Source organism: Pleurodeles waltl, chromosome 3_1, assembly GCF_031143425.1.
Source record: "Pleurodeles waltl isolate 20211129_DDA chromosome 3_1, aPleWal1.hap1.20221129, whole genome shotgun sequence".
Lineage (NCBI taxonomy): Eukaryota > Metazoa > Chordata > Amphibia > Caudata > Salamandridae > Pleurodeles > Pleurodeles waltl.
This window is the reverse complement of record NC_090440.1, coordinates 259,546,742-259,562,790: the sequence shown is the minus strand read 5'-3', so window position 1 is coordinate 259,562,790 and position 16,049 is coordinate 259,546,742. Positions and strand designations below refer to the sequence as shown.

The window sequence follows — 16,049 nt, the reverse complement described above, 5'->3', positions numbered from 1 at the left end:
CACTCACACACCTCTCTGCACATGAGTCATTCCACCTGTCTCCTGTCAGTCCCTCTGGAGGCGCATTCTGTAAGGGGTTAAGAGAAAGCCCCAAAGAGTGACACACGCACACCCTTTTGTACGTAAGTGCAGAGTATTTGTTATTCAGCAAGCAACCCCCACCCCGCGCCTGGGTTACTTAAGTGAAGGAGGCGGAGTAGGAGAGAACAGAGGAGAGAGGGGCTGGAAGGGGACGGAGAGTCGGAGAACAGACGAGTGATAGCTCCGGAGCAGCAGAAGTCAGAGGTCCTCGGAGCATAGACGGCAGAGCCCCCATCCTTGCCCTGCAGCTTCGGCCCCAGCCCGTAGACATGGCCCCGCTGTCCGTGCACAGACTGCTGCAGCTCGGTCTCCTCGCCTACCTGTTGGTCTCCGCCTTCATCTCAGCTACCGCCGCCGTCAGCGTCGACCTGTCCGAGCAGCGCAACAAGGTGGCCAAGATCAAAGTCAACCCCAGGGGCAACCTCTGGGCTACAGGTATTGTTCTTCTCTTTCCCTCTTCGGAAGAGGTAGCTCTGTGGGGTAGAGACATTGCTGAAGAGATGCTTGTAACAAACAGGCTATGGGGTAGAGAGGGTCCAATCCTTGTATGTTAGCTCATTGGATTAATGCTCCTGATGCTTAGATCCGTGTCTGAGATGCACGTCGCTCATTCTGACCCTTTCTAGATTAAGGCACCTGATATAAATATATATTCATCACTTGCAGATCAAACGAGATCAGTGGGATGGAGAGGGAGGAAGATGTGCAAACCTCCATGTCACCGGTATGATTCAAGTTTTGGAAGATACACTCTTATTCTTCTGAACTTCCAAACTATCGCGGGCTTTGATGACGTGGCAAACCACGAGACCAAGGCTGGAATGGTTTGTAAATGCCATTCGAACCCCGAAAAGACACTATTTGGCCACGATTGTTAGGTAGATATAAACTATCAGTTCCGTTTTGAAAATATATGATAAACTACCTGTAGTATTCTAATGAGTTTAAGGGCTTTTGTTTCATACGTTTGAATGTTAAAGTGTAGCTTTTTGCTTGCCGCATTGCGTTAAAATATTCGAACGCTTGAAACGTTTCATCACAGTCTAAATCTAGGCCCATATTTATACTTTTTTAGCGTCGCATTTGCGCCATTTTTTGACGCAAAAACGGCGCAAACTTGCAAAATACAATTGTTAATTGTATTTTGCAAGTTTGCGCCGTTTTTGCGTCAAAAAGCGGCGCAAATGCGGTGCTAAAAAAGTATAAATATGGGCTAGTGTTTTCGCGGTTTGAGGTTTAACACACGGATTATGTGATACATAGTGTAAACGTATGGTTGCTGCAACACACAAGGAAGGAAACGTTATTGATGCAATTAGTACAATGACAGATTTTTCCAAAGATTATGCAGTATGTCCTTTTTTCTAAGCAAGTGTTCAAAATAGCAGATGGTAATATTCTGTGTGTGTTTAGTCTACCTAAATAAGTATGTAAATAAATGTATGTATATATTGCCCGATATTAAAACACAGTTTATGCGGCAGCTGCAGAGACATGTTTGCAACCCGCAGGAGAGAGGGTTGAATGCCGGGCAGCTGGCTCGTCCTTTTATCTTTCGGGTTCATATAACACTGACTACAATTGAACTGCGTAGCACAGGTATCGTACAGCAAAACGAAGCCAACATTTCAGCACTATTAGTGTCTAGTGTGACTACTTTAATTACATCTGCCCATTTTGTTCGCCATCTGGTTTTAATTGGAGCCTAAAGATTTTCTCCAACACCTTAAACAAACAGTTTACCACACAATACTCTCATGTTTAGGTTTCCACAAATCACCAAACTGAGCGCGCTGTACTGCGTTGCATCTTGTAAGACCCAGAGGACGGTTTGAGAAATACAATAATCGGGGCCAGGGCAATTATGTAGCAGGGAATTTCGAAATTATGCGGCAGAGTTGACCAAATTGTGCGACAAGGCAAGCCAAGTTATGCGGCACATGTTGCCGTATTCATTTTTTTTAACATGGTAACACTGTCGGTGCAAATCTTTCACCTCATTTCTTAGAACCAGTTAAGACCCCAAAATCGCTATAAGCAGTTGAAAGGTGACCAGCTACTGCGAAGGGCTCTCCATTACGCAGAGAAACGCGACGACGCCTTTTTAATAACTTTTGACCCGATTGAACTGGAAACACTATTTTTTTTTGTTGAAATCGACATATTATGCAGCAGATGTTGGATGTGCAAGTGCACATCCATAATTATGCGAAAAACGCCGTGGCCGCAGAATTGCGTAATTTCAGTGGCCCTAACAACAATACTCAGCATTCAAGATGCTAAAAAAACAGGTGAGTATCTTTTCGTTGCAGTTTGCGTCACGCTACAATGACTTGTCAGGTAGAGGGCCCACGGTGTGTTGCCTGTGCCGTTTTCCTCGCATTTTTACATTTGCATTAAATGCCCAGATCTGGCTGCTTTAACAGGGATGCAGTCTGTGGTTTGATTCGTGAACTGGTTTCAAATGGTATGTTCTCGCTTTGCCTACCGTGTGCCGTGTGATCGTGGGAAGATCCTCCCCCCCACCCCCCCATCTCATCCTGGGGCGCTAGTTGGCACCAGTCCTGGAGCTGCTTTCATTGAGTGGCGTGTAATTAATGAATTTAGCATCCGCTGCTTAGTCCAAGAGGAAGGACATGTACACAGTGTGTCCCTCTGTCAGGTCCTGTCCTTAACCAAGAGGGAGGGATCTGAGCGGAATCGCCTGTTCGTGAACTTTGCTAAATTAATAACAAGTGGCTGGCGGTTGCTGGGCAGGACGTCGGGTGCCCTCAACGAACAAACAGCCCCTCTTCGCCAGACAACACCTCCTACTAGACACATTTTATGGAGCACTAGATTTTCACCCTACAACCAGACGGGTTGTATGAAGCACTGTATACTCTTTAGTCAGATACATGGTGTCACTGACTGGACCCTTTAGTCTATAACCTGTAACATTGTTTAACTTAAGGAGTTTTACCCAGAGTCTATTGTTACACTGTGTGGAGGACTGGATTGCTAACCCAAATTGTTCAAAAGAGTGGCTTTTAATCACCGTTGAATTCATTGTGTCTATGCCCGGACTATTCAACCTACAGTTTGTAGTTAGGTCTAACCGAACGGACTTTTAACGTGGGGGGGGAGGAGGTGGGGTAGTACATTTCTACATTATGTATAGATCTGGATTGTCAGGAGTAGACTGTTTTGCCTCCTGTCAGTAACACTGTTTAATTGATGTCCTTTTAAACTACAATCTAACAATATTTTATTTAATTTGTAGTCTGAAACACTGTCTGTAGGTCTCGATAAATTAACTTACAGTCAGCAACACTGTTTAAAGGGCTGGATTTATTAAAGAACTAGATTGTTATTCAACATTCCCATACACTCTTTGAAGAAGTTGGGTTTTTAACCTTTAGTTTGATACATTGTATCAAGGGCTACATTGTTTTGCCTATAGTCAATAAAATTGTTTAAAGTAGTAGATGTTTTAACCTACAGTTGGATATACTGAGTCAAAACGGGATTGTTATATCCAATGGTTAGTAATATTGTTAAAAGAATACAACATAATAAATACTGCTCTATATAGTCTCACATAGGCTATGTTGTATAAAGGATGCCTGGTACCTAGACTTTGTTAAAAACTGAGCTGTTTACACTATAGTTGGGTACACTGTATCAAAGACCAGATGGTCTCTCCTTCAGCTGTGTCCATTGTGTGGAGAACTGCCCTCTATCTGCATTCAGTCTATGCTACTTACAATGAGAAAGACACATTATATGGAGGACTGGGCTTGATTTACAGTGATAATCGCTGTATAAGGGACTGGGATTTATGGTGACCACATTGTTGATCATGATGTTCTGAATGATCACTTGACAAGCGTGGGGACAGTAGGGATAGCACACATATGGTTCAGATCCTTTCTGGTGGGATAAAACATTGTTGCTTAATGCACTCCCTTTTTTTCCTACTCCAGCTACCTTTCCTGCGTAGCGTCACAGTGTACGGTACTGTCCTCAATTACCTTTAATATTTACATCCACCCTCTTGCACTACTCACCCAATCATCCAACCCTCACTTTCACTACTGTGCTGATGACACTTACCTTTGAGGTTTCATAATGACCTTGGTGTCTCCATCACAATATTCAGTTGTATTATGGTTCATTTGTTGTGTGCAAGGGCAGGCACCATAGGACTTAAATCCTGTGAGAAGATGCATTGTAGCATCTGTTTTCACCCTCAGATATATTCAGTAGCTAGTCTGAAGTTCACTCAAAAGATGTGGCTTTTCCAACCCCTAAAGACTGATCCTTGCAGTCACAATAATTGTAGCATCTAAACCTGATAACACCAGCGACCTGTATTTTTGGATACGTCTGGACAGGTTTGGACAGGTCTTCAAATGATTCAAGATATCACTCTCCAGTTGGTATGCAAAAATACACGCTTGTTGGTCAGTCACGCTTGCTACTGGTTTAGCAACAAATAAAATTCAGAGTTCTGTGCACAAAAGTACCGTATTCATCAGCAAAATCCTCAACACTAACACACCACTCATGATCTTGGATGAGGCAGTAGGATGTTACTTATTTTCTCATTTAGAAAGAAGATAAAACATTGCCTTTCCCTCTTTCTACCAGCATCCTTGCTTTGGAATGACCTTCTCTAAACCCTCTATACTTCAAGAAGTCCTCTTTGCCTTTACATAATTTTTGAAGACCCAGCTTTCCCTACATTCATTTATTTATTTAGCTTTTAGAGGCCCATAATGGGCAGATGTGTGCTTTAGAAATGAGTTGAAAGTACTATAACTTTCATACCACACAATGCATCAAGATCTTAAAAACAAAAAACTACATTGAGGTATAAGTTATGAAGGCCCCTTTATCCCTAGTCTCATGATTTTGTTCCATCCAAAAGCGTGAGATGAAAGAGAAATACTCCCCTGGGTCGAGCCAAGACTGACTTTTACTATATTTTGAAGTTATACAAAAATTATAAAAATGCATATACTTTCTTCTGGAAGTAGACTGCCTTGGATTCTAAAGTCAAGGTCTTTTTTATCTTCCTCTGTATTTCCTTCTCCACTTGAGCTATGCTGTATATTACCTTATTCCAATGTTCATACTTGCCTGGCCTTTTACTCCCTACCAAAGAAAGTCAGTAACCTGAGGAAGGGAAATGGCAAGGATAGGCTTAAGAGCCAATCAATGGAGGGTGAGTGAAGAGCACATGCATGCTCAGCCCTCTCAGAATACTGAACATAGGGCTACCAAGACTCTTAAAGGTCCTATGGTGAGCACCTTTTTAAACTCAAAGACTAAAAGTGGATGTTTATCGCTCCAAAGAGGGCAAAAGTGCTGAGGTTATTATTCTAGTTCTGCTTGGCTGTTGGCCAAGTAAATGACAGGACAGTTTAGTGGGTTCAGCTCTTCCTAATCTGTGTGAGTAAGCATCAAGTGAAAGCCATGAATCTCGGTGGCTCCACTTAAAGGTTCACCTATGAGCGCTGTTGAGTTAGAGTAATTCTAACACCACATACATACATAGTGCTTTCAATCTAGAAGTCTTAGATCAGGTAAGTTCTCACATCATAGTGCACGATACCAGAGTCACAGCTTTGCTGGCATTAGATAACTTCTATCCTTCCACTGCTTCCATTCAGGGAACAATTTTTTTCTTTTTTTGCACTGCGTGAGAGTGCAGGTTTTATTCTTGCAGTGCTGTTTACCTCCTCAATTCCTCCCGCCCATGTGGTTTCCACTCCCTCACCTCATATCTATTCAACTGGTTCCCTTCCCCTCTTCCTCAGGCTTTTTTCAAACTTTTAACACTCTTACCATGCTTCTCTGTTGACCGACCCGCCTGTTAAACCATTGCACTCTCGCCACTCACAATCACGTTTAAAAAAAAAAAATGTGCGTGTGCAATTCGGTATCGGGTCACCCTCCTTCTTCAAGAGCTATTGCACCTATTTTTTTCCTTACTTTACTGCTCCATGCTTGGTGTCTGCCATCTTGGAACAGTAAATTGAAAAAAGCCAAAATGGTGCCGCATCATGATGAATGCACCCATGTGTGGTCACTCATACCTGTATAAACATTATCAAGTGATGGCCTGCAACGTCATGACTCATACTTTAGCATGCGTCACCATAGATATGCACTTATGTATCACTGAGCTTTTTAAACAATGGAGTTCAGTATTGGAAAGTATAATGTTATCCCCTTTGTGGTCAATGCTTTAAATAAAAAAACACCCGATCTACATTGACAAAGTCTTTGCCGAAAAGCGGGACCCATTAGCTTTGGCAATGCTTGTTCTGTATGGTGCCGGAGCCCCCATTCCCATCCTCGTGATTTGGAATATCGCTATAAAGATACTTAAGTGCAAAATTAATTGATACTGTTATTGAGAACTCAGAGAACTGAAGTTCTCTATCAGTTATTATTTAAACTCATGTGTTTTCTGGCGCGCGCGTAAGCAACAAAACACCTCACGGTGTCAAGGTGCATCGTTTTCTCTGTTGCCAGCGTGAAGGGAGTCCTCGAGCCTCCCTCCCTCCAGGTACGCCTTTGAGGGCAGATTACACCTGTTAGGACTCGACCTGCAGATGGTATCAGAAAAAAAAATCAGAAAACGAAGCGTGCAGACCTCGCCAGCCCCAGAGCACCAAGCAGACGTGCATGGACTATTGTAATAGGTGGAACGGTGGGGAGGGGCGTTATTACACTAACGTACACTGCCGCCAGTCCTAGCGCTGTTTGTGACCTCAGTTGGTATAACATACTTCTAGGTGCTCATTTTACCGAACTCAGAAGTATTAGAGGAACTGAAAACGTGCTTCAAATGTAAAAATAAATAAATAATAATTAAATAAATACATCTTTTGAAACTCTGAATTTATTGGGGATAAGATGGGACTGCGGGGAAAAGAGTCATAACGGAGTCAAAGGCAAAAGTAGATTCGTTGACAGGTGTGATTGAAGGTCGCCTACAATCCCCTAAGAAATGGACACCAAGGAACAGTCCATTAGCAAAGATGTTCTAGCTTACCTTTCTTGTCGCAAAAAGACAACAATTTAAGATAGATTAGGTGTGTGAGACACCTATTTGGATACCTGTGTGTAAGCAGTGAGACCGTAGCTCAGGTTGTTAATGCACCACCTGCACAGCTGTGTGTTTGGACATTCATAAAATAGTTTACACAGTGTGCCTGGTGCAGAGCATTACGCGTATTTTGTAAGTCCAAGGTGTGCATTTGTGTGTGTGATCTATGTAAAGCAGATCAGAAGGTTATTGCATTGTTATTGCATAGATTCAGATGCATTCTGTAGACGTTTAATACCAGTGCTGGTAAAACAGCATAATCTACTATTCACACGCTGCAAACAGCTTAGTGCAACCTGCAAGATATTCGTTTGAATCTATTGTCACCAGGACAGAACTCAGAAAAAAACGAATTACCAGCTATTTCTACTAACTATATTCACTGAAACAGATCAGTACCCAAATATGTCTTTGAAAACACCGAACAGATGTCGCTTTGTTTCTCACATTGAAATGATGAGGCCTAAACTGGGACACTGTCACCTGCGCCACTCTGGAACTTTCCAGAAGGGAGCTCTCCATCTGTTCGCTCCTGTTTGAGCAGTGCAACCTCTTCCACATGGCCTCCGAGAGTCTGGGCCAGCCCTAGCATTGTGGGCTTCACGTATGTCTCAGCAAAAGCCAGGTAACGGACACTATACCACGCACACGAGATTTCCACAAGTTAATTTAGCTAGTTGAGTTGTCATTTTACAAATGTTTCTGAAAATGTTTTGGCTTACGTTCAATACAATCAAAAAAAAAATGTAAAGGACAAATTCGAAGAGAGTTTTGTACCTGTGGCTTAATCGCATACCAGGAGCACATGCCTGATCTTTGCTATGGCACCTTACTGGGGTGCAATAGGCGCACACCGTGTCTATGTACCGAGTTACTATAATGTGGTCCAAGTGTGGACTTGTGCCCGCCATGGGAGCAGAGCATTAGTGAAAGGTGGATTTGCAGTTTGAAACCACTGGTGAGCCTTTCACTGCAGGCGTTGGATTTAGTTTCAGTTTCAAGAGTGTCAGGAACCCCTATGTAGGTAGGTGCAGTTTTGTGAATCTGTGATACTCTCCTCCGTTCTCTCAAGTGGTGCTTTTGGGGCCACACTGATTGAGTGCAATGTCATATATGGCCCTTCTTGAGTACTTGCATATCCTGCACCCTATTCTGTGAGACAGCACAGGGAAATGCTTTCCCTCATTTGCACTGGACCACACTCCCATACAAATGAGACACCTTGGGATTGCAAAATGTCCACTGGCACCATCCATATTTCAGATGGGTCAACATACGCATCTGCAGCCCCTTCTGTAATTCCACTTGCCCCATGGGATAAAAAAGCAGACACAAACACTGTTGTACTAAAGGACATCATGATCCTCACAGGATTGAAAATAATCACTGATTGTATTAATAATGCCCAATAGGTCATTCACAGATATGTAATCATCCATCACATCCAACTTCTTTGTAATGTCATTAGAGTATATTTTTAAAGCTAATTTATCCAGGCTTTTTTGTTAGTGTATAACCTGTACCAGGCTCCAATGTCCCATTGCCAGATTGAAAGAGATATAATTAGTGCACATTGAATTCATCAATTGTTTTTGGGTGGGCACAAAGGTGAAGGGGATGGCCTTGTAGTGTTGTATCTGATACCCCATGGTCCACTTTCTTTGTGAGTAGAATGTGTGGTTTTTGGGATGAGGATGACGTGTGTTATACAAGAATGGAGGTGTGTATTATCCTATGTGTTGAAATGCGATGCACGAGTGAGCTGTGCCATTGCATTTGTGTGCGTGTCTGTAAGTTTGCAAGTGTGCTCACCTGCAGGCATGTCTATGCATGCATGCATGCTCAGTGACTGATTGCGTCTGCAGCAAAGTCCTTGACATTGAGCACGATGCATATTGGTTCCTGGACATGAACACCAGTCAAGTGCTGCTAAATGTTGTGGCCGCTACCACATCGCTTGTCCCATGAAACTCCTGGTATTGTCTTTGCTGCCCCTGATCTCCTGAGGTATAGAGGCAGGGGTAGGAGTAGAAAGTAAACAGGACTAAGTGCCATATTTACATTTTGGAGACCTAGCCTTGTCCCACATCACACCTAAAACATAGAATATCTTCCCTTTACACATCAGGGCTTCCTCTTCACTTCTTTAATTCCACAAGAAGCTGAAGATCTGGCTCTTCAACTAGCCTTCCACTTAACTCCTCTCGTACCCACGTCAGCCCCACACCTACATACCTGCTCCAGTGCCTGGATACCATACTGGAGGACAAGCCGCGCTCCAAATATCTAGATAACAGTATGCATTCTCTGCTCCTTGCCCCTTACCTCGCACCTTAGAAGCAAATAGCAGGCTGCTCAAGGGCTAAGTTGGAGATGAGGAGTCAGCATTGTGCAACTTTTAAGTGTGAAGTGTGTGTTCATACTCCTGGTGGGGCATATTGTTGTGTATACCTGTAACCTGTCTCCTTGAATTAACGCCTGTAACACAATCTGACATCTGTCTGTTGCTTCACCAACCAGTGACAAATTGGAGTATAATAAGTGGGGCATCTTTATTTGATTTTGAACCTTAAAATACGCAGCCTGGTCTTTGAATTACAAGTTATTATTGCAGAAGGTTGCAATAATATTATTATTACTATTATTATTATTACTGCTGTTGTTGTTATTTTGTTTGGTTGAATTTTTTATTTACTGAAACCAGAAATAAGCATTTGAACAAGGAATGCTATTGAAAGCAATAGATCATATGACCATTAAAATAGGTTGGATGGGGGAAAGGATTCGTCGAGTGATCACTTCCGGTAGTGCTGTCCAAGCGCAGCCTCGTCTGTAGCCAGGGGGGTGCCAGCGGCTGCTCCCCGGTAACCAAACACTCGTAGTAGGCTACGGCGATCCAGGTGAAGGGGGCCACCGAGGCGCCGGCCGCCAGCAGCCCGAGGACTCGCAGCCAGCAGCGGCGGGAGCTGCGCTCTGGAAAAGGGGCGCAACAGCCCGTGAGCAGCCGCCAGGTGCACGAGTTGAGCAGGAGGCCGAGCAGCAGCAGCACCAGAGCGGGCATCAGCATGGAGACCAGATTGTAGCTAAAGCTCCAGGCATTGCAGGGGCACTGGAAGACCACCTGAGAGAAGAGCTGTCCCCCGCCGGCCGCCAGGAGAGACAGGGCCCGTAGCCTCGCGTGGTCTTGTGCTTTACGCACTGCCCAGGACTGTCTGGAAGTTCTGCATCTCCGTTCGCGTAAGTGGCCCTTTCCCTCGCCTCCCTTCTTGGTTGTACGCGGATTTACAGGGCGTGCACGCGACCAGTTCGGCGGCTTTTGATTTTCTCGACGATGACATGAGATCGGTGCAACTTCACTCTCTGTGTACCATCGTGACTGAAACCGCGCAAGAGGAAGTGCTATAGGCCCAGGTTGTGGAATAACACGGGGAGGGCAGCTGCGGTTTGTACTGCAGTAATGGAGTGAATGAACTGACAGACAGCTGTGACTGTATGAAAGTACGTGAAACCAGCCACCAACCTTCCTGACAGCTGAGCTTTAATTGCGCATCAACAACGCACCTCCGGAATCGAGGATCGCGGGCTCCGAGCAGGGGAGGCGAGACAGTGACGAGGTGTGGAGGCGAAGACGGAGCAAAGCAAGGGGCTCTGTCGGTGTTGTATACTGCAGAGACCAGGCTCTTTCGGTGTCTGTGCGACGGGCTCGGTCGGTGTCTGTGTGCCTTCGTGAGCGGGCTCTGTCGGTGTTTGTGTACTGTCGAGGACGAAGCCTGGATAAAGGGCGGACAGTTCGTGACAGTTCGTGACAAGGTTCAGGTTTATACAGGCTGCTGACTTTTGTGACCTGTAGACCTGTACACTGTGAGAGTTCTTTAAGTGTTTTTTTGGACTGTATGTAGGTTGTGTATATCACATTTTGTTTTCAAGCAGCCATTATTATCTTATTATTTGTGTGTAATTAGGGAAAGCCTTATTCGATTTTTAAGTGATAATTTGTGACTGTTAAGCATGTCAAAGCAAAAAGTCCCCTCTATACCCCAGACATTGGATAATTATTTAGTGAAGATTGTTAGTAAAATTAACTGTGAGAGGAGACACTCCCTAGGGCTTAGCAGCCCCCCCCCCATTATCTAGTGTGCAACTTTCACCTGCTCCATTGGTTCTGGATGACAGTAGTAGTGTCTGCACTAATTCCGGTGTTCCTGATAGGGAAATGATTATGCAGAATACTTCTACCTTAGCCGATCTAGAGGTTTCTACTGATCCCATAGTGCAACATCCACCCACCCCACTATCTAGAGTGGTTAGAGCATGTAGAAAGACCCAGACTAAACGTGGGGGTGCTCGGCCCGCAAAAAAAAGATTAGTTAGCCCCCTCAAGAATCCAGATAAGGATGAGGATAATACGGCAAATATCGACGACGTTAAACTAGATGCAGAAAAAACAAAAAACTTAGTAAGTATTATTGACTTAAAGATTAAGGGTATTGTCAAACCTCTTATGGTAAAAATTGATCAGCTAACCGCAGAGGTTAATAGATTAGGCGATCTCCTAAAAAAAACACTGGTGGAAGCAGATAGTGTGTGAGCCCCAATAACAATAAGCAATCATGATATTCAGGTTGCTCCTCCCCGTGATGTTACAGGTTTAGATATTAGTAGGAGTGTTGTACAGAACTACCCGACAGCACAGTCCTTAGCCTGTAATGATAGTCAGGTTGTTTTAATACCTGATAGAAAAGAGGATTGGACTGAGGTAAGGCGAAGGCGCACCATTAATCTCCCTCCTGACTGCGCACCATATGTGGTAGTTTTAGCTAATGTTCCCCCTGTTGCTAAGGGGAATCACCAGGAAACCCACGAGTCTTTAAAAAATAAAACCGTTTCCTGGATGCACAGGCATTGTGGATTCCCAACTGAACTTTCAGATCAAGTTCTGACTACCAGAAGGGTAAATTGGATAGGGAGCTCTAAGAAAAGTTTTAGCGGTGACTGTGTCATTATAAACTTTAAACACCCTCAACATGCTGCCACTGTATTATTAAGAGCTGCCTCATTACCAATTATTGATAATAATGTGTGTGCCCGCTCGCTTGCTTTCTTTTACAGCCATCATAATAATGCCCCTTATGGGAGTAGAGGAAGTAGATTATGCCCTGCTACACACAGGCTATACCCTGATATTTCAATGCAAAACCGGTTTCAACCCCTAAGTTCTCTGGATGCAAATGATTGACTTAATGAGGGAGGGCAGTTCTTACCCCAGGTGATTATTATTCCCTGTGTGGATATTGGTATAGACAATACCATGGCCCAAGAGATGCCCAACAACACAGAAATCGAATTGGCGGTGGATATAAGGGCACCGCCTGATTGTGGGGACATAAGCAATTCAAACCAGAATGCGAATTGGGGACGAAACAATGGTATGGTGCCTGATAGTAATTGTGTTAGGGGTAAGGATACTATTACTATTGTTTGTTGGAATGTGGCAGGGCTGAAATCGAAGGAGAGGGATCCGGGATGGTTAACGTTTGTTAATGCCCATGACATTTTATGTCTTCAAGAAACATGGTGTAAAGATGAAGTTAACTATGAGGGATTCGTTTCTTACAATTTACCGGCGTTGGGAGGTGGTATAGGTAGAGCGAAAGGCGGTCTCCTTATACTTGTAACGATCTGTCGTCCTATTGTGGTTAAAAAGTATATACCTGTAGGGGACCTTGTGCAGATCCTCTGGCTTGTGGATGACAAAGACCATAATGTTTTATTGATTAACTATTATAATAACATTTTTGATGTTACCCGGGTCAAAGTAGTAACAGACTTAGCCGGCGCTGTCGAAAATCTATGTCTGGAACAGAATGTTGTATTTGACTTCATCTGGGTAGGGGACTTCAATACTACTTTGTGCGATTTGTCTACACAAAGGGTTTGTGGGGTTACTAACAGTGCCGGCTGGGATGTCCCGCATTTTGGACATAACAGTTATGGGGAAGCACTGCATAAGTTCATGGGCTGCTATGACCTGGAAATAGTGGAGTGCTGTAAAGATGTTAATGGTTTACCCATTCCCACTTTTAAAAATTGGCACACCAGCTCGGTCATTGACCATGTGATCACATCTTCTAATATTAGTTCTTACTGTGATCCACCAAGAATTGAAGTAACTACCCTAAGTGACCACAACCGTATTATTCTGGACACTACCCTTTGGGCCGGAAGTTCGGTGGATGTGGGAATTATTATTTCTAATGTAGAACCACATAGGACTAACGGTGTAAGGCTAAGATGGATTGGTGAAAGAGCCGATGATTTAACTAGCTCCATAATTAATGAGAACCTTCTGGACATTGCTTCTATTTAAAAAAATAGTTCTGACTCTGAGAGGGTTTTATATTGTTTTAACCAAATTAATGAAGCTATTGATGCCAAGTTTACCAGTCGCAATAGTAGGCAAAGTAGGAACGGACCGAGATGGTTTAATCACCTTTGCACTTCCGCACTAACTGGCCTCAAGCAGGCTTTAGCAGCGAGGCCCAGGGACAAAAAACTGGTAAATAAATTAAGAATGGAATATAAATGTGCGCTCAAACAGAGGAAGGGTGAACTGCAGCAACAGGCTTGGGATTCCCTCAACCAAGCTGCTGAATTATCAAATTGTACATTATTCTGGGCCACAGTCAACTCGCCTTTTCTAAGGGATGAAAAAACACCACAGTTGACTTCTAATGTTTCTAGCGAGGGTTGGATTGCATATTTCTCAAGCATTTTTGACTCTGATAAAGTCAATGATCCTAGTCCCAATAAGTGGCCTACTCTGCCTTTGGATATATCCGTCAGTGAGGTCAAATATGGTATACGGGCTAGCAAAGGAGGGAAAGCTCAGGGCCCGGACGGGGTACCTATAGACGTTTATAAAGCTGCGCCAGATGTCTGGGGCCCCCTTTTAACCATTGTTTTTAATGTTGCCGTGTGTGCCGAGGCCCCTGTAACTTGGGGTGAATCAATCATTGTGCCAATTCATAAAAAGGGAAGTAGATCTGACGCTAAGAATTACCGCCCGATCTCTCTCCTTGACTCTTCAGTCAAGGTTATGAGTAGAGTGATGTTAGTAAGACTAGAGGAATGGGCTGAGCAGGATAGCATACTGGCTGACAGCCAGTATGGTTTTAGGAAGGGACGAGGTACGCTCGACCAGTGCATCAATCTTGATCTACTGATCGGGAAGTATACTGAAGCGAAACCCGGTTCACTGTATCTTTGTTTTGCTGACCTGAGCAGCGCATTCGATATGGTAGACCATTCCATTTTATGGCCAACTCTGTTAAATTTAGGAGCCCAAGAAGGCATAATCTTTTTCCTCGCTAGGTTATACGAGAAACTGAAAACCAACGTACGTTTTGGAACCAGAGGAGAATGTACTCCAAAAATCTGTGTTACACGAGGAATTAGACAGGGTTGTGTTTTGGCGCCTCTTTTATTTATTTTATTTATTAATGGAATTGATGATATTTTAAAAAAGGTTAATGCTGATGCCCCTCAGATCAACGGTGTTCCGGTGTCGGTGTTACTATATGCCGACGACGCTGTTTTACTCTCTCGAACACCTGTTGGACTACAACGACTAATGGATAGTTTTTCCTCCTTTATTGAAGATAGAAAACTAGTAATTAATAAGGGAAAAACGCATACCATGACCTGCGGAGCTAAAGCCAAAACGTTAAATGCCTTTTTTATAGACGGTGAAAAGGTGCAACAGGTGGATACATTTTGTTACCTAGGTATTACCTTCTCTAATGACAGGAAATGGAACAATGAATTTAATAACATCCGGAATAAAATGGCAAAAAATGCTTATGGTATTTATAGATTTGCTGCAAAAGTTGGGGATCGTCGAACCAGGGATATGCTCAAGATTTACCAAGCTAGATGTGTGACTATTGCTCTGTATGGGGCAGGAGTATGGGGTTATAGCTGTACCTACAACTTACAGTTGGAGGAAAATATGTTTTTAAAAAAGCTCCTGTTTTTGCCCATCTCTGCCTCAACTGAATTAAGCCACCGCGAATTAGCCATTAATTATTTAACTGATCTGATATCACTTAGACCATTGATGATCTGGCGGTCTTTCTGGCTTGGCGATGAGAAGCTACTTAACAGAACTATTGTTGAGGATTGCTTACGTTTGGATAAATATCGAGATATTCCCTGGGTTAAATATGTTGTTGTCTGTTTTTCAGACATTTTTAATCTGAATATTTTAAATAATCCTAGTGCAGCAACCACGATCTCCAAATCAGAAATGAAAAGTATATTTCTAACTTATGCAGAAAGGAAACGAGCAACCATAGCCGGATCATTGTCCTCCGTCATTTTTTATAATAGATACAATCTAATGGAGGGTTTTCCATCTTACCTAACTATGGTGACTAGGAATTCACATAAATTTGTGCTAACCAGACTAAGATTTGGGATGGCACATTGTTTAGTAGCCCATCCAAACATTAAGAAACACCCGAATGGGCCATGTAGGTGGAATAATGTATCTACACAGAGCACTGTGCACCTTCTGCTGTTCTGTAAACTGTATACATGTTTTCGTATAGTATTTTTGAAACCTCTGTTTGTTAAATACGGAACACGTACAGCTAAACATGCCATGGCTTTAATTTTTAATCTGCAATCGGCAGATATTTGTTTTTATACTGCCACCTTTTTAAATCAGTGCATCAATTCCAGGAAAAGTATGAGTTTTTAATATATTTTATTGTTCATTTTATATACTTATGAATGACTGTATGTATTACTCAATGAGCCATTGACTATGATTGATAACTGTGGGTTTTGGTTGCAATGTCTTTGT

The 16,049-nt window shown here is 43.2% G+C and overlaps 1 protein-coding gene across 1 annotated transcript in view; it reads left to right on the top strand.

The window, feature by feature from the left end:
• The first annotated feature begins 200 nt into the window (after positions 1 to 200).
• The window catches only part of NMB (neuromedin B), a 56,503-nt gene continuing 40,654 nt past the window's right edge, over positions 201 to 16,049 (top strand). The window contains exon 1 of the mRNA XM_069221251.1: positions 201 to 516. Coding sequence (XP_069077352.1) covers positions 351 to 516 — 166 coding nt within the window. The 5' untranslated portion in view covers positions 201 to 350. The remainder of the gene's footprint in view (positions 517 to 16,049) is intronic.